The sequence below is a fragment of the Vanacampus margaritifer genome, chromosome 17 (genome assembly GCF_051991255.1).
Source record: "Vanacampus margaritifer isolate UIUO_Vmar chromosome 17, RoL_Vmar_1.0, whole genome shotgun sequence".
Lineage (NCBI taxonomy): Eukaryota > Metazoa > Chordata > Actinopteri > Syngnathiformes > Syngnathidae > Vanacampus > Vanacampus margaritifer.
In genome coordinates, this window is record NC_135448.1 from 20,482,053 (window position 1) to 20,503,257 (window position 21,205).

General features: G+C 53.1%; 3 protein-coding genes across 9 annotated transcripts; 2 read left to right on the forward strand and 1 right to left on the reverse strand.

The window, feature by feature from the left end:
- The first annotated feature begins 977 nt into the window (after window positions 1–977).
- On the forward strand, window positions 978–3,506 carry ntaq1 (N-terminal glutamine amidase 1). Its single transcript, XM_077548397.1, has 6 exons — window positions 978–1,340; window positions 1,611–1,710; window positions 1,789–1,839; window positions 2,150–2,298; window positions 2,858–2,982; window positions 3,066–3,506. Exons 1-6 carry the CDS (start codon window positions 1,264–1,266, stop codon window positions 3,188–3,190), a joined length of 627 nt encoding a protein of 208 aa, XP_077404523.1. The 5' UTR covers window positions 978–1,263; the 3' UTR covers window positions 3,191–3,506.
- Window positions 3,507–3,763: 257 nt separating this feature from the next.
- On the forward strand, window positions 3,764–9,237 carry lrp12 (low density lipoprotein receptor-related protein 12). The gene is made up of 11 exons (XM_077548380.1): window positions 3,764–4,315; window positions 4,495–4,551; window positions 4,618–4,753; window positions 4,827–5,029; window positions 5,437–5,684; window positions 5,756–5,905; window positions 5,980–6,201; window positions 6,279–6,545; window positions 6,727–6,929; window positions 7,008–7,140; window positions 7,610–9,237. The coding sequence occupies exons 1-11, from the start codon at window positions 4,273–4,275 to the stop codon at window positions 8,534–8,536; spliced, it is 2,589 nt and encodes an 862-aa protein (XP_077404506.1). The 5' UTR covers window positions 3,764–4,272; the 3' UTR covers window positions 8,537–9,237.
- Window positions 9,238–9,424: 187 nt separating this feature from the next.
- LOC144037159 (regulating synaptic membrane exocytosis protein 2-like) lies at window positions 9,425–20,844 on the reverse strand. 7 transcript variants are annotated; one of them, XM_077548374.1, is made up of 31 exons: window positions 19,990–20,840; window positions 19,311–19,857; window positions 19,169–19,227; window positions 18,966–19,085; window positions 18,731–18,830; window positions 18,462–18,585; window positions 18,325–18,359; window positions 18,192–18,247; window positions 18,081–18,116; window positions 16,540–16,670; window positions 16,288–16,459; window positions 15,973–16,129; window positions 15,674–15,742; window positions 15,452–15,596; window positions 15,272–15,379; window positions 15,065–15,121; window positions 14,936–14,992; window positions 14,806–14,865; window positions 14,464–14,573; window positions 13,802–14,299; window positions 13,670–13,711; window positions 13,516–13,554; window positions 12,973–12,995; window positions 12,812–12,903; window positions 12,614–12,733; window positions 12,111–12,286; window positions 11,858–11,993; window positions 11,668–11,780; window positions 11,490–11,591; window positions 11,158–11,297; window positions 9,425–11,090 (listed from the first exon to the last, which is right to left on the reverse strand). In XM_077548374.1, exons 3-31 carry the CDS (start codon window positions 19,217–19,219, stop codon window positions 10,899–10,901), a joined length of 3,261 nt encoding a protein of 1,086 aa, XP_077404500.1. In that variant the 5' UTR covers window positions 19,220–19,227; window positions 19,311–19,857; window positions 19,990–20,840; the 3' UTR covers window positions 9,425–10,898. The 7 variants fall into 7 exon arrangements, with proteins under 7 accessions (XP_077404500.1, XP_077404505.1, XP_077404503.1 ...); XM_077548379.1 differs by having other exon boundaries at window positions 9,425–11,030; window positions 19,311–20,844; XM_077548377.1 differs by lacking the exon at window positions 19,311–19,857 and having other exon boundaries at window positions 18,966–19,079; window positions 20,396–20,841.
- Between the last annotated feature and the right edge of the window lie 361 nt (window positions 20,845–21,205).

The window sequence follows — 21,205 nt, forward strand, 5'->3', positions numbered from 1 at the left end:
CTAAACACGACGCGTGAAAATATATCATAATTAAAATAAAACTAAGAAACAAAATGTAATAATACATTTTAAAAATACTTGTGCCTTTTTAAAAAAAAAATAAAGCTGAAAGCAATGTCAGATTTCCATTAGTTAATTTTCATTGAGGTTTATTAATTCATACTTTTTTTTTTTTTTTAAATATACTGCTCTCTTTCTTTAACGAAGGAGAACCTACACTTTTTCTTTTTTTTTCCCAAGTGTGAACTTAGTGCTTGGACAATTTAGGATGTTTTCGTATCATTACAGAACACTTACTAACCGTCTTCAGACCAGAGCCATATACGGCTTTGCTTCAGACGCCAGTATCGCCATCTCCTGGACAGTTTGAGAAATGCTGTCGGTCAAATTTCCACGAACGCGAAACAAATACAGGAGATGTTTTTCGATTTGTCTCGTGCTATATGTGATTTTCGTTTTAGAAATAAAAATTGAAAGTCAAACTGTTATTAGACTTTTCCTTACTCGTTCCAGACAACAAACAAGAAAATTAAGCAGCTGTATTTCAATTGACGTTTCTATTGTAAAATCAAAATCAAATAATGAGTCGTTTTTCCAAACGTAATATCCAATCACCAAAAGACGCACCTACATACCCTAACCCTAACCCTAACCCTAGGTTCAATTCATCATTAATTTTATTATTATTGTCAAAACGGGAGACGACTCGTTTCCCGTTATTTGTTTACATACATCGAAACTAAAACAAACTGGAAATCGGATCGTTTCCCCTTTTAAGAAGGAAAAACAAATGGCTAAAAAGTATACGGTCCCGGACCAAAATACAAAATGTATACGTATGCTGTTTACAGATTGTTAAAGCGTTGTTATTTAAATAAAAAAAGAGGTATTTCCGTCAGACGACTCTTCAACTTAAAAGCTTCTTATTTTGATATGAAAGGACTGTCAATGGGATCCTCGCAGCTGAAGCCAAAGGGCAGCCATCTTACGTAGCCACTGTTCTGACAACTTTGGTGATTCCGTCCGTCGAGAAATCAGACTTTCACAAGGCTTTTGTCCTCCGAAGGCCGAATTTGTCGGCTGCATGACGTCACTCCGGTGCGACTTGACAGCACGCACATGGATGGAGTGTGCTGTGTCAATGCTGCTTGTCGGTAGCGCACTGACAATCCGTCAGGTTTAGCGAGTGACAACGTAAGATGGCCGCCGGCGGCTTCACGTCTCCTTGCAGCGAGCTTTGTTAGTCTATTCGTGTGGTGGCAGATGCTCAATTGTGCTAAAATGACGGAGGGCAGAATCACGCCACGGCAAGACGACTGCGCGTACAGCAGCTGTTACTGGTAAACAACAACAACAACCTTTGTTCGCCGACATTTCATCAAGACGCACGAGTCTCATGGGAACTTCCTTTTGCAGCTCCTTTGAATGTCCTTCACCATTTGTGACGCATATTGTAAGACATGAGGGTTTAGCGATTGTTCTCATAGCGTTTGCTTGAGACGCGAGACGGCTCGACTTGGCAGCAAAACCAAGAGACTCATTGCTACTACTCGACATGATGTTGCCTGGAAACAAATGTCAACAATTTGGTTCTCATTGTGTGTTTGCAGTGAAGAAAATGTGTGGAAACTTTGCGAGTTGGTGCGTCGAGAGAGGAACGCGCCCCTCCACGAACTCTCGGTGGTCTTCATCTCCAACGACAACAGAACGGTGAGAGACATGATGGTCTCGTGTGGCCGACACCTTCGTGACAGTCTTCTGACTTCCGCAAGTCGAAATGTGCTGCAGGTTCCTTTGTGGAAGCAGAAGTCAGCGCGCGGAGAGCAGCCCGTCATTTGGGTAGGTCGACGGTGCCACCTGACCTGACGTTTGGAGGTGGGTGGCCACTTGTGTCAATCGTCACTTCCGGTCCATGACGCCGGCCGCCGTTCCCCGAAGGCATAATGACGTCAAACCTGCAAAACAATGCAAGACGGACCCTCTCATCGGGTCTATTTGATTTTTGCCTGGCCTATTTGGCGAATGCGGAAGCGCTCGGCGAAAGGTGGGAATTGACGATTAACGGGATGAAGTGGCCACCTGGGGATGCAAGTCAGGACCTGACAGACGCGTTTGACATGTCACGTGTGCTGGCGTGACGCCTATGCAGGATTATCACGTGCTTCTGCTTCACGCGCGGCCTGGGTCCGAGGCCGCCGTCTACGACCTGGACTCGGTCCTGCCGTTTCCCTGCAGCCTGAAGCTTTACGCCGCGCACGCCCTGCGCAGCGAGCGCAGCATCCAGTGCGCCTACCACAGGTTAGCCACGCCCATCACAGGTTAGCCACGCCCACACTTGACTTGCAAAGATCTTTTGGACTCATTCAGATGACTTGAAGTGCTTTTCATCCATTACAGCCCCGCCCCAAAACACTTTATTTTGTTTCGGATCCGGACAAATGTCAAATAGAAAGTGTTGATGTGTCCCTGTAAGGGGCGTGGCTTAGTGAGTGACGCCACGAGTGGCACTTTGTTGCCATGGTTACCATATGCCGCTCCATGTTGTCATGTTGCGTTTGTGTGCTTTGTCCTGTTCAGTAAGTGACTTGAAACCGCAGGGGCCACTGCAGCTCTCCTTGCCCACATGACGGGGCATCACGGCAACACGTTTGCGCCATCGTCACTTGAGCGGCGGCATATCCCAAGCTCGCTTGTAACTCCCAATTTTGGAATTAAACAACAAAAACAAATTGGCCGAGCAAGGACTCGTTTTAGGGTTAGGGTTTCATTTGCAGCAGTGGAAAGTCGAGCTCCAGCTGTGCACGCTTCGGACTTTGGGGAGGAACTCTCCTTGACGACACTTGTCAACATCGCACAGGAAGTTGCGCGTGGTCCCTGCCGACTGCTTCCTGTTGAACTTCGCCTCGGACCGTTCGCACATGAGGAACGCCGACGGGTCCTGGAAGATGCCCCCCCCGCCCTACCCGCCAATCTCCACCGCAGGTCAAAGTTCATGTGTAGAGGACGTTTGCCGAGCTGGCGACCTCTCCGTGACCTCTGAATGATGTCACTTTCTCCTTCCGCAGACTCTCACATGAACCTGGATGATTTCATCTGCATGGAGCCCACCCGCGGATGGGGACACGTTTTTACTTTGGATCACTTCCTGCGGCGCTACACCCAAGATTTGACAGCGCCACCGTTGCCGTAGTGTGTGTGTGCGTGTGTCTTTGGATGCTATTGCTAAATGTGCTTTGATACACTTGATGCATTTATTCAAATCAAATGTGTCTGTTTAACATTGTTCAAATGACATCATTGAGATCAAGTAACGTCAATTAAAAAGAACTTTGTATTGATGAAAATGGCCAAAAGAGTCAAGTGTCCCTTTCAAAGCACACTGGTTCTTCTATTTCTTTGTATGTGTATTAATAGTTTTGTTAATAAGTTTGTTCTGGACCATTGCGACCATTTTCCTGTGAGTTATAATCTCACATGTTCAATAAAGATTTATTTATTTTTTTTAAGTACGAGTGTAACCTTTTCTTTTTATTGTATTTTTTCTTCTTAAAACTTTTTAAACATCTATGTATCTATTATAGACAAATGTATGTATATATATATTTATATATATAAAGTGCTTCGATTTGTGTTGCTTAGTGTGAAAGTTACGTTTTAATGTGATAATGTAAAACGCTTTCAAACGTGAAACATGATCGTGATATTTTTTAATTTTATTTGATTTAGTACTTTATTTTTTAGGTTTTCGCGTTTTCCTGTGACGTCACATGGGAGGCGGGTCTTGTTTGTGGTCAAACAAACAGCGATTGCCGGCAACAAAAGCGCATCTGCGAGCGGCTGTCGTGGTAACAACGGACGCTCGTCGTGTATCGACAAACTGCTCCGGTCCTGTTGGGCCTCCGCGTCGACGTCGTCGTGGACGAGCGAGTGCTTAGCCGCGTTAGCATGCGATGCTAATCGGCCTCAGTGAGCTTTGTGTACAAGCGTCGTCGCCGACAGGCAGCGTTAGCAAGTGAAGCTCACTCGCCAGCTCGCCAGCTCGCGACTCGTCTCAGGCCGGACGACACCAAAATGTCCCAAATCGCCAACGTCGATCGACAGAAATGGGGGAGCGTCCTGCTTCGTCGGGCTAGCTAAAGTGAGCGAGCCAAGTCGAGCCCCTTTGTTTCCTCCTTAGCTTAGCTTAGCTTATTTTAGCTTCGCTTCGCCAGCATCACCATCGACTGCTGCTAAGCTCATTGTGCTCGTTTTTGTGACCTTGGACACGTCGTCATGGACATGACCGTCCCAGGTGTCTTCTTGCTTCTCTTAGCAGGTGAGTTCACTTCAAGCCAACACCGCCGCCATTTTATTTATTGCTCATTTTTAAGGTCAACATTCCTTCCTATGGAAGCAATGTTGACCTTAGTATCAATATGGCAAATGATTGGCAAACGATTGGCAAATGAGCACATTTGGCATCCCAGATGGCATCCAACTGCTGCGTTTGTGCAGGATGCGTGGCCGCCTCCCAGAGGAACCCAAACGTTTTGGTGTCCGGGATTTCCGACGGTGAGTGGTCTGGTGAGCACCAAACACGGGACACCGGATCCCGTCCTCACTCGGTGTCCCTTTCAGCGTGTGGCGACTCGTCGGAGCTCCTCCGAGCATCCAGCGGGGTCATCGCCAGTCCCGGTTGGCCCTTCCAGTACCCGGCCCGCCTCAACTGCAGCTGGAACATCCGAGGCCGACCCGGAGACAGGGTCACCATCAGGTACGCCGCGGCCTCGCTCGCTCGCTCGCTCCTGACGACGGCTCGCTGGAACTTTGTCATTCGCCGTCTGCAGCTTTCAGGACTTTGAGCTGCAGGCATCGCATCGCTGCTCGTCAGACTGGGTGTCCATCAGCAGCTACAAGAACCTGGACGGGCTGCGAGTGTGCGGCTCGTCTCTGCCGTCTCCCTACATCTCGTCGCAGGACCACGTCTGGATCCACTTCCGCTCCGACGACGCTGTGACGGGAAAAGGCTTCCGGCTGTCCTACGTCACAGGTGAGCTTGGCGGGTGCGCGTGGGCTCGGCTGCCATCTTGTTTTTGGAAGTCACCCAGTACAGAGATTTGGTCAGGTGTCTGTACACGGCGTGACAAAAACTAAAACCTTCGGGTCATGGTGATGTTTTGATGCGTCTCAACTGCTTGTGAGTTTCCTTTGGTGGCACTTTTGTGTTTGCAAGCGAGAACGTTGACAATTGTTAAGTCTGTGTTAATTGTGAGCGCAAATTGGCTCTCAAATGAGTTTCGACCGGGCGCAAATAGCAGAAGTCGCCAGTGGAAAAATTGTCCTGAACGTCCCGATGTGTCGTCATCGCAATTGGCTCGTTGGTCAGCCGGCGAATGGCAAGTCCGGGTTTTGCTGTGCTGGCAAGTTTGAAGCCGACGTGTGCACGTGTGGCCGCAGGCAAGCCAGATGTTTCCAGCTGCGACGTGGACCAGTTCCACTGCTCCAACGGCAAGTGCGTTCCCGACTGGTGGCGGTGCAACTCCATGGACGAGTGCGGCGACAACTCTGACGAGCGCCAGTGCGCCGACACGCCGTTCTCCTTCCAGCCCTGCAGCCTCAACCAGTTCCCGTGCTTGTCGCGCTACACGCGCATCTACACCTGCTTGCCTCACAGCCTGCGTTGCGACGGCAGCATCGACTGCCAGGTCAGAGCCACGTTGGCTTCACCTTCATAAGGCGGCGGCGGCCTTCATCTTTGACCTCCCGCTTCTTTCAGGATCTTGGCGACGAGATCGACTGCGAAGTCCCGACGTGCGGGGAACGCTTACGGAACTTCTACGGCTCCTTCAGCTCTCCAAACTATCCGGACTTTTACCCTCCGGGGAGCAACTGCACCTGGCTGATTGACACCGGCGATCACAGGAAGGTACCGACCGACCGACCGACCGACGGAAAGCAAGCGCACCCGGCTCCGGCTAACGTCCGGCCTTTGTGCCGCAGGTCATCCTGCGCTTTGCGGACTTCAAGCTGGACGGAACGGGCTACGGTGACTACGTGAAGGTGTACGACGGTCTGGAGGAGAACCCTCGCCGCCTTCTCAGGGTCCTGACGGCCTTCGACTCCAGGGCGCAGGTGGCCGTGGTGTCGTCTTCCGGACAGCTGCGAGTCCATTTCTACGCCGACAAGATCAACGCCGCCAGAGGCTTCAACGTCACCTACCAGGTTGTCCCGGCTGGGCCGGCGTGGCCACGCGTTGCCCGCGACCCGCCCTTTATGGCTTCCATGTTTGTGGTCGTCAGGTGGAGGGCTTCTGCCTGCCGTGGGAACTTCCTTGCGGCGCCAACTGGGGCTGCTACACGGAGCAGCAGCGCTGCGACGGCTACTGGCACTGCCCCAACGGCCGCGACGAGTCCAACTGCTCGGCGTGCCAGGAGGACGAGTTCCCCTGTTCCCGAAACGGCGCCTGCTACCCTCGCTCGGACCGCTGCAACTACCAGAACCGCTGCCCCAACGGCTCCGACGAGAAGAACTGCTTGTTCTGTCAGCCCGGAAACTTCCACTGCAAGGTTTGCGAGCCCACACGCGTGTCGAGTGCGTGCGCTACGTGCGTGCGCTACGTGCGTGCGCTACGTGCGTGCGCTACGTGCGTGCGCTACGTGCGTGCGCTACGTGCGTGCGCTACGTGCGTGCGCTACGTCCGCACCCGCTGCCAACCGCGGCAAACGTTGCCGTCTGCCGCGTCCGCAGAACAACCGTTGCGTGTTTGAGTCGTGGGTGTGCGACGCCCAGGACGACTGCGGCGACGGCAGCGACGAGGAAAGTTGTCCCGTGGTGGTTCCCACCAGGGTGATCACGGCCGCCGTCATCGGCAGTCTGGTGTGCGGCCTGCTGCTGGTCATCGCGCTGGGCTGCACCTGCAAGCTGTACTCGCTGCGCATGTTTGAACGCAGGTGAGCAAACGCCGGTGATGTCGCACACGGCAAGCACGCACACGCTCCGTCAGCCAGCGCTCCCCCCGCTCGCCGCAGGTCCTTCGAGACGCACTTGTCCAGGGTGGAGGCGGAGCTACTGAGGAGGGAAGCCCCGCCCTCCTACGGCCAGCTGATTGCTCAGGGTTTGATTCCGCCTGTGGAGGATTTCCCGGTATGCTCCGGCAGTCAGGTAAGGACGGCCGGCCGGCGTGCGGACCCGCCAAATGTTGTTGACGTCGCAAAATCACAAAAAGTTTGTCGTCGTTCGGGTTCTTCGTGACCTTCACCTTGTCCGAGTCATTCACTGCATTTTCATAGTTTGGATTGTCCCACTTGAGCAAGTTATTCCACTTTGGTCCATTTTTTGGGGGGGGGGGGGCAAGCAATGCCGTCAGTGCGTCCCTGGTACGTAATCCAAGTGGGACCCGTTGCCTCCCTGCTAGACACACAGCATTCAGCTTGCAATTGGGCAGGGGGGCAGGGTTCGATCACCAAATGATCCCCGCTGCTGTTCACTGCTTGCTCACGAGATCTGGGTTCAAATGCGGAGGACAAATTTTGACAAGAAAGTCATGGAAATGTTTCTTTTTGGGTGACCGTAATCTGCGCAGCGTGTTGTGCCAGCTTGGTGACGTGTTGTTGTTGGTTCCCGCCTTCAGGCATCGGTTCTGGAGAACCTGCGTCTGGCGGTGCGTTCTCAGCTGGGCTTTACCTCGCTTCGCCTCCCGTCTGCCGGTCGTCACGGCAACCTGTGGCGCAGCCTCTTCAACTTCTCCCGCTCTCGCCAGTCGGGGTCTTTGGCTCTGGTCTCAGCCGACATGGAGGACAGCGGCGGCACCGGCAGTTCCGCTTCAGACCTGCTGTCGCCGGACTCGGATGACACTGACACGGAAAGCGAGAGGGGGCGGGAGCGTGGCGTCGGGGCGGTGGGCGGCCCCATCGCACCCCTGCCCCAAAAGACTCCGCCCGCCACTTCAGTGGAGGCCGCCGTGTCGTCAATGGCCTCCGCCACCCCCGCAAACCCGCCGCCCGGCCTCAGCCGGGTCCGGAACGGTGCCGGCCAGGCCGTGCCCCCGGCTGGCCCGGTCACCGTGGAAACGGCCAATCCGGACAGGGACCGTCACGGCGAGCCGTCCCAGCTCCGAGCGCCGCGCGTGTCCACCTTGCACCGTCTGACCCAGAATCTGCAGCGCCTGGCCAGGAACCTGATGACAAGCGGTCGCGGCCAGCATAACCAGAACCACCAATGGACCAATCACAGTCCGCTACGCCAGCTTGATACAGGAAGGGGCGGGGCGGAGTCTAGCGAGCGGCGAGGGAGCGCAGAAGAAGACGAAGATGTGGAGCTTTTGATCCCGGATTCTGATTCGTCCTCGTCATTTGGCGACGTTCGGCAGCCGCTCCTGGACCCGCGGCCCTCGCGCCCGTCGCCGCCGCGGCATCAGGGCGTGAGCGGCGCGCGGGCGGGCTGGGACGGACCTTGCGAACACTGCGGCAAAGTTCACACGGCTCAGATTCCCGACACGTGTCTGGAGGTCGGAGGCAAGACGGAGAGCAGCGACGACGAGCTGCTTCAACTATGCTAACGGGCTAAAGGCTAACGTGACAAGGTTGGGGGCCGCAGCCGGGCGGTCACTACTAGCACGTTAACATCGCTAGCGGCAGATGGGATCCGTTGCGAGCTCGTGTCCAAATTCACAAGGCTGGGTCCGAATTTGCCGGCTGCGTGACGTCACTCCCGGTGCCACTTGACAGCACGCGCGTTCTTACACACGCATGAGCTGCCGGTCAATGCGCTACCGACAAGTCGTGTTTGTTGACAATCCGTTCATATGCAAGTCCGTGCGTGTAACGTCATACAGCCGGCAAATTCATGTCACAGACCCGCTTCCTTGTGTTGATGGCTCCTCCCCCTCTGGAAGTGTGACTGATTCTGTTGTTCTCCTGGGACCCTTGCAGCAAGAAGCCCACTTTAGCCTCGATGCGGGGGGGGTTGCATTTGCGTGGAAAAGCTGTCCTCACCTCCCAACATTTGAACCGGATGCGGATCCACGTGTTTTGGCAACAAGACGTCAAGCAAATGTCGTCATGAAAAAGGATCCTTGACGTTATGCTAATGACCCATCAGTATTTGTTTTTTTTTAAAACCATTTTTGTGTTCCCACTTTTGGTACCTCGGCTATTTATTGTTGGCGTTCTTGGAATTGTGGTGTTTTCTCAGCTGCATGATCGTTTGATGTTTTCTCCTTTGATATTTCAAACGGAACTATTAAATCTTTGAAATTGTTCCCTTGTTTGCATTTCTTGTTGATGAGGGAACGTCAAGTGCATGAACCTTGGAAGGGAACGGCCGTTGCGGCAAATGGACCGAGTAAGACGCGACTTGAGCAAAAAGATTGGAGACGGCTGGCGCAAGATCGGCGCTAAATGAGGCACGAAAGGTATGCAATCAACCTTGAAGGAATTCCGAGCCGTTGATTCAATTAGATTTTTATTTAGGATTCAATGCAAAAATTAAAAAGATAGGCAAAACCCTTTCCATACATTTGACCGGTAGCAGGAAATCCGATTCCATTTTCCAGCCTACAAATGAAAGCGAGGCATTCTTCAAAGCGACACTTGTTTATGATGCTAAACATTATTAATAGCGCGAAAGTCCATTGAAGAAATTCCAGCACAGCAAGAAGACGTCGTCGGGGAAGCGGGTCCTCGTTCAAATCCAGCTCGGTCGCTCGGAGCGGCCATCGCCATGGCGGCAGCTTCAAGGTGATGGTCCTCCCCGGATCGCGTCCCGCCCAACCGGGACACGACCCGGAATGCACACAACCCGTGATGCAATGTCCAAATTGGTCATGAACGCGTCAGTCCGTCTCCATGTGGTGGAGGGCGCGAAAGGAAGCAGCGGCAGGAACCGATGAGGAACTATATGCAAGTAGCAGGACCTTGAAATTGCATCTCAAGGAAACCGGAAACCGATGCAAGTTGGCTAGTATCGGGGTCATGTAATCGAAATTTCACGTCCGCGTCAAAAGTCGAGCTGCAGCATTTTGTACTAACTGCAGACGTTATGTATTTATTGTCATTTCGATAACTCCAAATGTGTTTGTGTCATAGTTGTCGTCACGGTTTTGATTCCTTCGGCGACAATCGACCTGATAATAAACCTCGTGTTGAATGAGGTGTGGCCAAACTTTTGGCGTCGCGTAATACGAGGTACGACCGAATGCCGCCATCTACTGAACTGTATGAAATGCTTATGAGACGAGATCAATCCAAATAAATGAAGCAAAAGTTTGCTGGAGCTCGAAATGTGTTTTGAGGACCGAAACAGAAAGCATGTGATCACGATCCGCCATTTTGCTTATTTCCATTCGCCTCAAACGCTTTCATGTCGGGACTTGGAAAAGCCAAGTGGGATAGCCGTCGGACGTCCCGCCGTCGGACGGCAGGCCGTCGGACGTCCCGCCGTCCACCGTCCTCCAATGCAGCGTTCGTCCTTCATGTATCAACTTGTGCCTACTTTAGCCCGGGGCCCCGCATTTCTTAAATCGGACCCTGGTAAACGCTTTGCTCACCTGTGAAGCTAACCAGAACCAAGAAGATGAGAATATTTGTCATCTTTATTTTCAGACATGAAGAAGTCAATGTTGACGGCGGGCGTGACTGGGCTGTTTTAGCCACAGCCGCGTCCACTCAACTGGCTGCCAAACGAGCTGGACTCGCAGAAGCGCCTGTGGCTAAAGACAAACTATTTTGGGCTTTTGACTTTCTGGACCTGGATTGCCCAATCCTGCTCAGGGGCAGCAGTGGTGGGCCGGGAAGTGGAGACAGCACGCCTTCTTTCTCTGCAGCTGAGGAGGCGCCGCTGCCCTCCGTCTCCATGTTGGTAAGCGGGGCCAAAGCGGGCGGGTTCCGCCAGGGACGTGGCGCAAAACGCTTGAAAGCATTCTACGGCGCGCCGCTGCCCTCCGTCTCTTTATTGGTAAGCGGGGCCAAAGCGGGGTCCACCAGGGACGTGGCAGGAAACAGTTTAAACCAGCCAATCACCATGATGGACAGGTCCAAGTCGTCCAGTAGAACCTGAGCGGCGCCCATGAAGGATTTATGGTCCATCTTGCCGTAATCGCCCCACACGATGATCTGAGCATTTGGGCCATCGCGCGCGTCGTTATTTCTTTCAGCGCACGTGCACGTTTGGCAACCTTACCTGCAGAACTTTGCCTTCCGGGTTCTCTTCAAACTGCAACTGCTGCTGATAAAGAGGATCCAGCGTTTTCCTAGCCAGGCGAGTTCTCCGCTTCAACAAACATTTGCCGTTATCCATCAGGTAGACCTTCACATACGCAGCTGGGCCGCAAACAGAGCAACTTGTCAGAACTCCAGCCACAACTGGACAAATTCACCGACGACACTCTGTGCTTGCTAAAACAACAATTTAAAAAAAAAACTTTTTTTTTAAGGGCTCTCGAAAAGCTTCATTGTGCTCTCTGGAACTTCACTGAGTTGATCCAGATCCTTCACACGCTGTGAGGGACTTACCTGGCGTGTTCTTGTTGCCTTGTTTACCCACAAGCCCCCTGGCCCGGATCACCTCCACGTCGAGGCGCTCCTTCCTGTAGACCATCCCGATCTGGATGTCGCCTGAGCGGCACAACGGCATGCGTTGGATGTTAGCCCGTCTCGGCCATTATGCGGACATTTTGCGATTGGTCAGTACCCATTGCAGGCGTGGCCAATGTCTGCCTCCCAGCCAGCTGGGCGGGGCCTAACCCGTCGAGGAAGCAGGTGAAGTGTTTGTCTGTGGCCAACTTGACTCCCGGAAAGATCAAACTGAAATGCAAAAGACAACATGCGAGGAGTCCGCCCAATCCAATCCGACATGACGCCGTGACCGGGACGAGTCGTACGCGCCGGGCTTCGGGTCCTCTGCGTCGGGATCGCGGCTCGGCTGTCGGGTGAAGCGGGACTTAAATTCCACGGCCAGTCCGGTTTCCACACTCCGTTGAACGGGAAGTCTCACCACCTTCTTCTTCTTCTCTTCCTCTGAAGACCAAAGAAAACGTGAGCGGTCTGCTCCGGCGTCTTTCACGATGACAAAGGTCTCGTCCCGATTCTGCTTGATTTCCACTTCTCATTGTCGGGAAGTAGGACGGGACTCACCCTCCGGATTGAGTTGCGAGGCGCTTTGGCTCTTCTTTCCCAGTCCCACCATTCCCATCACGCGGGCCCCCAAACTGGATCGCCGCTTCTTGTCGTCGTCGTCGTCGTCGTTACGGCTCAGAGAACAAATGTCGCCGGCCACGCTGGCGGACTTGGCGGCGGGTGTGGCGGCTCCCCTGCGGGGGTGGACAGCATTTCCAAATGACAACGGATGACAAGTGCACCGCGCAAAAGGATTTGCCACCTTCCTGAGTTTAGATTTCCTTTTGTTTTTTGTTGTGCATGTTTATTACATGTGGATGTTTTGGATATTTGATGTAAATGCAGTTTGTAAATCATGATTTCATTTGTTCAAAGCCGTTTGGCTGGCGCTGTCAAAAAGTCACTGCGCCAAATCAGTACCCGCGCAGCCCTTTGCAGCAATAACTTGGCCGAAGCCGCTTCTGAGTTTGTAAGCATCGCGGTGGAAGAATTTTGCCTCCCTTTTCCTTTTCGTTGCTTACTTGGATGACTCGGCCTCCTCCTCCTCTCCTTCCTCCATCGAATGGCTGCTCTGCAGGGTGGTCTTTTCTGCCGACCCCATCCCCGAGTCCTCCGACGTGGCCTCCGGACCCTCCGCCTGACTACATCCGGCAATGAGAGAACACTTTGAGAAGGTCCACGGGACGCGCCGGCAGCGGTCCAAGCGGCAGTGCGGTCACCTGACACTTTGGAGGTTGTCGAGCACGACCGACTCGGCCGACAAGTCGCTCAAGTTGCTCAACGACGACTTGGACGACGGGTTGTCCCGCGTCTGCGCACCGCCAACGCCGTGAGTCAATCGCGTCATCCGTCAATGATGTTGTCTGTGATGCGTGCTCACCTTTTCCGGATCCTTCGTCACACCTGCAGAGACGCCGGGACCAAGAATATGCAAAGGTCCATCACGTGACCTGCTCTGACATCACACTCAGACGGAGGGTCAAGATGCATGGCTGGGATCAACCCTCTCGCATGCAGTTGCAGCAAAAAGTATGTGAACTTCCATTTATGCTTAAGAGTCACAAAAATGTGCTCATATCAGCTTTTCGAATGGTCGCTCTTCTGCGCGAGGCACATCGGGCGACCCTTGTTGAGAATAGAGCAGACGAAGGTGCTCCGTGTTTTTTGATCAGGCAGGATGCGGCCAATCGATTCACATTGATGGGACTCCAGCTTGGCTGACTCGAGTTGTTGTCGCTCAAGTGGCCAGCCCGGGTATTGCACCGTGCAACGACCACCGTGCAATGTGAATGTTGTGACTTCCGTCAAGATCCGATCACATTTGATGAGCAACCTCTGACAGAATCGGGCTCGGCTCCTTTGCAAGCGTTCACATAGTTTTGCTCTTGTTTTGCAACGAATGGTGCTAAAGATGCCGATGTACCGTTTGCCGCTTTGGTCTGCTGGTCCTCCCATGTGACCTCTGCGCCGCAGCATGACAATGACAAAGACCAAAGAGACAGACCACAAGTTGGATGGCAGGCTTCACGGGCCGGCTCACGGGCCAGCTCACGTGACGGCGTTGCGCAATCTCTGACCTTTCCTGCTGCCTCCGGGCGTGGCCGAACGTCTCTCCGCCTCTGACACATGTCGTGACGTGGTGTGTTGACATACAAGTCAAGTGATGCAAACACAACGACCGCAATCGTGAACAATCCTTAAGCACGCACCTGGAGTCTGAGGCGGCGGCGCCGGAGCACAGCTTGCTGCTGCAGGTGGAGGCGGAACTTGAGGATACGTGGAGGGGGCAGGGGCAGAATATTGATCAGGAGTTGTCAAGGGAGGGGGAGGAGCTTGATCAGGAATTCTCAAGGGAGGGGGAGGAACTTGATGACAAGTGGAGGGCGGAGAAGTTGTGATGGGTGGGGGTGGAGCTTGATGAGCGGTTGATAAGGGTGCGGGAGAAGCTTGATGAGATTCGGGAGGGGGAGGAGCTGCGTTTGGTGGAGGAGTAGGAGATGACAAGGCTTGACCGTTGGCCGCCTCAATGGTCAAAGTCGGCTGCTGGAAGGATGGTGCTCCTGTGGGAGGCGGAGCTTGTATTCTAATGAGCGGAGGGCACTGATGGTTGCCAGTGGGAGGAGCCTGTCTGTGCAGGGGGGTAGGGGAGAGGTGAGTGGCTGGAGCTCCAGCACCAGTTGCTGCTCCTTTAGTGGACGTGGCCCAAACTGATGGACAGCAGGTTGAGAGAAGACCCAATAAGGCCAATTGAAAAGACACGTCAAAGGCAGAACGAGACACACTGCGGTGTGTTGATTAGTGCTCGGAGAAGGCGGCAAAGGAGAAAGCACAGTGAGGTGGCGCTACGATTCGGATCTCCTGCCTGTCTTACATGTGTCTGGAGCACCTTTGGGCGGGACAGTGGGCAACTGGCGTCCTCGGCGAGTGCACTCGGGGCTTGCGATAGGACTCATATGGAGCGAGCCGTCGTGCCGGCCGACCCTGTCGGAAGAACACAATGGGATGGACCGGATACTTTCAAAAGATGACTCGGCACCAGACTGACTGTGGACGTGTTTGTCTCGCAGTCACTTGGACAGAAACAATCATGATGGATGTGGTCTAGTTTTGAAACTCAGCAGAAAACCAAAGTGATCCAATGGTTCTCTCATCTCGTTTAGTTTCTTCACCTAGTTGAAGGAGGACCAGTGACAGGACAATCGGACTTTGTTACCTCAGAAGCTCCTCGTCGAAGGGTTCTCCTTCCGAAGGTAAATCTGGGATGAAGTTCTGGCTGAAAAGCAGAAGAAGAGCTCAGGATGTTTGAACCTCAAGACGGACCCCAAAAGAATCTCCAAACTCACCTGAAGTCCTCAACGCTCCCGTTTGGCCAAGAAGTGTTGCACAGTCTTCCAGAGTAACTACACACAGAGAAGAAGAGCTACTTCTTTTAGCATTAGCATGAGAGAGCATTTGTGCAGTGTGAGCAGTACCAGTCATGGGAATCAAGAGAGATGGCCCCGGACCTCCTCCTCCTCCTCAATGAGCTCCTGGACACATGGACCATGTTAATCAACATGAGCAACTTCAAGATGGCCGACAGCTGCATTTGGTCTTTCACAGTTAAGAAGGACCCGTTGGGGTAGAAGCAGAAGGTGAAGTCGAACATTTTGCACTAGTGGAAGCAGTATTTTGCTTACGTGTCCAGGCTGCCGTGACGTCCGACATCAGAGTGAGCTCGAGTGATCTTGGAGCCTCGTAGCAGCCGTACGGCGTCGTCACGGTACAGCGGGTAAAGAGGGTTTGCACTGCAGGCCCGGTGGGAAATTTAAGTGAGGAGTCAGGGGTGGGCCGGGCCATCACAGACGGCACAAATCTACCTGTGAATTGGCGACAAGCACCTTGGCGGGACCGCATCGCACCTCCCCGGCATCGGGTCACATCGAGAACCGGGACAAGACGATGGCCTTTGCTCGCCCAGAGAGTGGGCCGAGCTGTAGAGGTGTCGGCCGTTCTGCAGCGAGTCTGCCGATAAAAAGGGAAGCGTCGCCACGGGATGCGGAGTCATGTGTAGGTGATGCATGATGGGATTCGGAGGTCACCTGATATTACGCCGATGCCGTCCTCACAATCATAATCGGAAAAGTCTCCATCGCTCAACCTATGAAAACCTGCAGACACGTCAAGGGAAAGTGGACAACATCTCATGGCCTGGTCTGCACCTTCTTGAAGAAGGTTCTTGGAATTCCCCGTTGGTCGCCATTGACGGCTATAGACGTCAACTACCCATTTTTACAGTCAGTCAAGTCACAAACTAGAATCCTCATTCAGTTGTTTGACTTGGGTAGCTCGATGTGTGACCTTGTGACTGCTACAGCCCTTCTTGCGTCGGTATACTCACAATGCAGCCTCCTGGCAGCGGGTCCGTGCTGCAGGGCTCTCCTCTGATGGCACGGGGAGGTGTTGACTCGTGGCAGAGAGGCAAAATTGTTCCTGAGAAGTTTGAACCAATGAGGCTGATCGTCCATCAGCGTGGTCTTCTCCAGCCCGATCACGACCTGGACAAGCGCAACACCCAAATGTGGTTCTTTACGGTCCTCTTCCGCCTCCATTGCTTCACTTTCACCTCACTTGTGTGTGAGAGGACATTGACCGTCCTTGTGAAGGGAAGCCTGGCAAAGTTGTGCCAGTCCCCGGAGACGTCGCCTGTTCTCACCTCTCCAAGGAACTGACTCTCGTCCTCGGCAACTCCCGCCTGATCCCAGACCGTCAACTCCAACGTGCGCTCTCGGAATTCTCCTTCGTGGACCGGAGAGTACATGAAGGTCTGGTTCCACCGAGGTTCTGCCAACTTTTTCACGGTCTTTGTCCTCCGCTTACTCTTCCCGCTGAAGAGACAAGTGAGTTCTCGTTGAGCGCCGAGCACATTGCATTGACGACATTCAGATTGCTCCGGTGACCTTCTCACCTTCTGTCAGGAAGAAAGTAGATTTCAACATAAAGGTTTCGGGGCCGTCCGTCCACTCGAACAGGAAGTTCTTTAGCTCCGAGGACGGTGACCATCAGCTGATGGCCAACTTGATCGTACCACAGCTTCACCTTTTGCGGAAAACGCAGAAGTCACACGGAGCGTGTGGACGAATGCTCGGTGTGCCGTAATCACGCTTCAACACGTTTATCAGTGAATGAGGAAGACAACTTGTGCTCACGACTGCTCAACTGTTTGCCACAATTTATTGACTGAAGGCCAGTGTTGGGAAGAACGGTGTTTTCCGCTAACAGGCCGGCTCATCTAATGGATGGCAATTTGACAATTAGCAGGCAATGAAATGCGACATGTTGTTATGCAGCTGCAATCCCACCCGGCTGGCTCGGCCAGGCGTAGGAAAGGAGCTACAAACTGAAAGGTGTTTTTTGGGGGGTGGGGTTTCTGGATGTCCTTCTTTGGTGAGTGTTAGTGGTGACAGACACACCACTAATGATGATTGACTAAAGCCAAGCAGTACTCGAGTGCCGCCAAGCCAGAGATGGCAAATCCAGGTCTGGAAAGTAAAAACCCTGCCGCAGTTTGGCTGCTTTTACTCAACTGGCAGGTTAACGAGATCCTTACTGGTTTGCCATCTCTGCGCTAGGCGCGCTGGATGCAAATGTGGTGTGTGTGGATTTAAGGTGGATGACAAAACAAAAGGCCCATGAAAGCCATTCAAAACTCCAAACGTCCAAATATTTGATGTTTAAAAAAACGAAATAATTGATGCAATCATGACTTTCCCACTAATTGCATGCAGTATATGAAGGACTAATTCAATCACTTTTTTGAGAACGTAAGTAGTAACCCGAACTCCAAGTAATTTGCCTAACACCACATAAAACAAGGAAGTAGAAGCACGTGACTTCTCTCAGCCAATCAGCACAGAAAGGTCGTTATTGTATCAATGGGATACCACAAGAAGTTCCTGAAAAGAAAAACAATGCCAGCTCTAAAGTCTCCATCATTAAGAGACTCAAAGCGGCCATTTTGTCATGCCCAGAGGTGGGCAGGCCCGTCAGTGCCGGCAGAAGGTTTTGCTGGCAAATGACGACTAATGCACGCCATTTCTAATCATGACAAGCCACACGGGCAACGCTAGGCTGGCCGCTGGTCGGCCGTGCTGTGGGAAGGCAGCTTCCTTCCTTCCTTCCTTCCTTCCTTCCTTCCTTCCTTCCTTCCTTCCTTCCTTCCTTCCTTCCTTCCTTCCTTCCTTCCTTCCTTCCTTCCTTCCTTCCTTCCTTCCTCCCTCCCTCCCTCCATCCATCCATCCCCTCCTCCCTCTCTTCCTCCCTCCATTCATTCCTTCCCCGTACAAACGTCCTGGAAGCGCATCTCACGTTTGCCCAGAGACGCCTTTGGAAACAATGTGACATGTTCTTTCGCAGTGAGATTCCGCTAATTGGTGGCCGGGGGCGGAGCTCCAACTCAGCACATTCCTAAAACCCAAAGCGAGTCCCGGCCACAGTTGTCTGACTCACCTGAAGTCTGGGAAGCAAAACGTGCTTGCTGCCCGTCTGTAAGAACAATGACAAAGTGCTTTCAGCTGATTGGCCAATAGGAAGATGACGTTGCGTGTCGTGGAAACTTACCAAGACCGGTCCTTGCATAGCGTTTGGGCTCATGGGAGAGTCAAAGGAAGTGGAACCTGTTGAAATGAGACAACATTTGACTTTGTCTGGCTACTAAGTCAAGATCAAACATGTGACTGGCTCATCCACTCACTGGAGACCAGCTGCCGATGGGAGGAGTCTGCAGCCCTGGAAAGCAACTCACAGTCAGGTGACGGACGCCGGGTGACGGACGCCAGGTGACGGACGCCAGTCGGCGGCGTGTTGCGACCTCAGAGGGCACCGGCTCACCTGATTGGTCGCGACACCAATAGCTCCACTTGCGGCTCCGACTTCGACTCCAGGATGATGTTGTAAACGTCGTTGAAGGTGGCTCCTTGGAGAACGTGACCGTTCCACTCCACAACCTGGTCACCTAAACCACGGCAACAGCAGAACAGCATGTCCTGTTACTGGAAGCCAACCGAGTTTGGCGCATGACGGCTGGAAATCCGACCATCCTGGTTTAGCATGAAGACTGGGCGCTAGCGTAGCAAGGTCAAATGTTTATGTTGACAGACCTGCTCTCAGGTGTCCCACAATGTCCGCCAGACTCCCTCGCTTCACTTTAGTGATGAACGCGCACAGATGACCAGAATCCGTCATTTTGCCGCCAACCACCTGCAAGGTCAAACGATATCGCTCTCATCAAAAAGTCAAAACGGGTTGAACGGATGGAGGGATGAGGAGGGAGGGTTGAAGATGGATGAAGGGATGCAGTGAGGAACAGATTGGAGGGATGAGACGAGGACAAGCCTTGAGTCCCAGCAGCGCGCTGGTGTCCGCGTGAATGGATCCGTCCTTCATGGTCTTGTTGAGCAAAATTCGGCCAATCAAATGCTCGCCATCCGTGGACGGTTGCCATGACACCTGTTGCTGAAGGGTCAGAGACTGAATTTGCGGCCACCGAGCCACAACGGACATCGGTGACAGCAGCTTGCGTCGGAGGCGGGGCTTACCGTGGGCAAGGCGGTGGCTTCCCTGCGATCCCACCAATGGCTGCGCTCCATGTCGTTCCCTAGCGACCGCCACAAAGGAAAGGTGAGGGGTCACACACTTTGTCACACATTCATCGCTGATGTCACGTCATGCCGCACTCACTCAAAAATGAACGCACGAAAAAGAGAATGCGTGAAAGTGGCAAAAAGAGGACATGATGATGTCACGTGACGTCATCTGCACCAGCACTCGCGGTTTCGCCCTTTTGCCTTCATTTCTCTGCGATGGGATTGGTCAAAGCGCAAAACTCAAGCGGGTCAAAGTTGTCAAGACGGCGACGGCGTCATGGCCTCGGCCCGGAACTTTTTCCGGGTCCTTCCCTTCGGATGCCAAATGGCAGCAATCGGCGGAAGACTGGCAGGTCGGCGGCCATGTTGTTTCTATTCTGGCGTCTCCATGGTGATCCGCAGGCTCACCGGCCGGCTAATCCAACCCCCCCTCTCTTAATCCAATTAAATGCGAGATGCTGCGTTTGTCATCAGGGGCATGAGACTCCTAGGCTTTCACTTCTCGGAGCGTCCGTGGACTTTGACGGTCTCGGTGGCGAGATTCAGCAGCGCCTTCTCCTCCTCCCCTTAGCCGGCGTCTCGCCCGAATCGCGGGAAGCCCAGATGGAGTCGTGAGCCAAGCGTGCCGCTCTCTCCTTGGCCTGAGAGGAAAGATCCCGGATCAGCGCTCGTAATCCGCTGGCTAATTTGTGGTCCAATCGCAGCGAGACGACGCAAATGGTCACGTGACGCTTGATTTCCTTTCGCCGCCATCCTGACCACAACAAACCCACCTGACCCACATGCTCACATTCTGCCGCTTTGTCCGTTGGCAGCGTCTTGCTTGTTTTCTCTCATGATTAGCATGTAGCCACCTAGCTGGCTTTCTCTCGTGACTAGCGTGCCACGTAGCCGCAAGTTCGTAGCCACTCACTGTCCGCCTCATCGCTGCCGTTCTCAAATGTGCGGTCAGAAGGTCGTCCTCCGAGCTGCTGAAGCTACCGACGGCGAGCGCCTTTGCTGGCCTGCGGGTGACACTGCCATTGGTCGATTTCCCCCTATGGGCGGGGCTCCAGCAAACTTGTTTATGAGAGACAGGACGTCACGGAGGGGAGCAAGACCTCCGACCCACGAGCACAAACGGTCATCAGTGCCAAAAAGTCAGGCCCCGCCGGCCTACCGCGCAGGTTGTGGTCTCACCGGGCCTTGGCGTCAGCAGGGTCAGGTGGTCTCGCGTCGCCAAGTTGACTTGAAAGGGATGCTTCTGTCTCCCACCCTCACAAAGCTCCGCCTCCTGTCAGACACACAGAGCACCAATGAGTTGAATTCCCCCCCACAATTAAAATGTTTTAACCCGGAAAATCCCATTGAAATCCGCAGATGTCTTTTTCAAGTCCTTGACCCAGTCTAACCCCGGCCGGGCCCGCTTTCTATCGTGGCTCTTCTTCCATGTGAAGCGCTCCAGATGGGAAGTGTAACTGTTGTCATTTTAGCTTCATGAGGTCCTGGCTGACGGCTGCAAGGACCCGTGAAACGCTTTGAAGACCTCAGCAACCCCACATCAGGCACAATCAGCGTATTTGCATCTTAATATTGCAGCTTAATATTTGCAGCTTAATATTTGCAGCTTAATATTTGCAGCTTAATATTTGCAGCTTAATACTGACGCCGCCTCCGGGCAGCGTGTCGACACTTGCGACGACGTGAAAGCGATCCACACGGTGGCGTCAGCGAGCTGCCATCCATCACGCGGGTTTGTTGCTGCAGTGCTACCCAACATGCATTGCAACTTTGTCTCGTGTTAGCATTAGCTACATTTAGCAGCTCTCAGCTCCTGTGAGCTGCTGGATCTGAAAATCTGTTCATCCTATTAAAGCGTGCGTGTCGTTTGTGATGTTTTCTGGTCTTGTGTGAAAAAGAGCAAGCTTGAAAGCACGGCCATAAAAAGATTCTTCTTTGATGTTCACCCGGCTTCCTTTTCAGCACTGGACTTTCATGGCTCACAGCATT

Bases quoted from the DNA above. Each gene is read 5' to 3' on its own strand.
- ntaq1 (XM_077548397.1), top strand. From the start codon at position 1,264: ATGCTCAATTGTGCTAAAATGACGGAGGGCAGAATCACGCCACGGCAA. The intron at 1,341-1,610 runs GTAAACAACAAC...GTGTGTTTGCAG, and splicing joins GCGTACAGCAGCTGTTACTG to TGAAGAAAATGTGTGGAAAC. The intron at 1,840-2,149 runs GTAGGTCGACGG...ACGCCTATGCAG, and splicing joins GAGAGCAGCCCGTCATTTGG to GATTATCACGTGCTTCTGCT.
- lrp12 (XM_077548380.1), top strand. From the start codon at position 4,273: ATGGACATGACCGTCCCAGGTGTCTTCTTGCTTCTCTTAGCAG. The intron at 5,906-5,979 runs GTACCGACCGAC...TTTGTGCCGCAG, and splicing joins ACACCGGCGATCACAGGAAG to GTCATCCTGCGCTTTGCGGA. The intron at 7,141-7,609 runs GTAAGGACGGCC...TCCCGCCTTCAG, and splicing joins CGGTATGCTCCGGCAGTCAG to GCATCGGTTCTGGAGAACCT.
- LOC144037159 (XM_077548375.1), bottom strand. From the start codon at position 19,219: ATGGAGCGCAGCCATTGGTGGGATCGCAGGGAAGCCACCGCCTTGCCC. The intron at 16,130-16,287 runs GTGAGAACAGGC...GCGCTTGTCCAG, and splicing joins AGAGTCAGTTCCTTGGAGAG to GTCGTGATCGGGCTGGAGAA. The intron at 15,122-15,271 runs GTAAGCAAAATA...CCATGTGTCCAG, and splicing joins CGTCACGGCAGCCTGGACAC to GAGCTCATTGAGGAGGAGGA.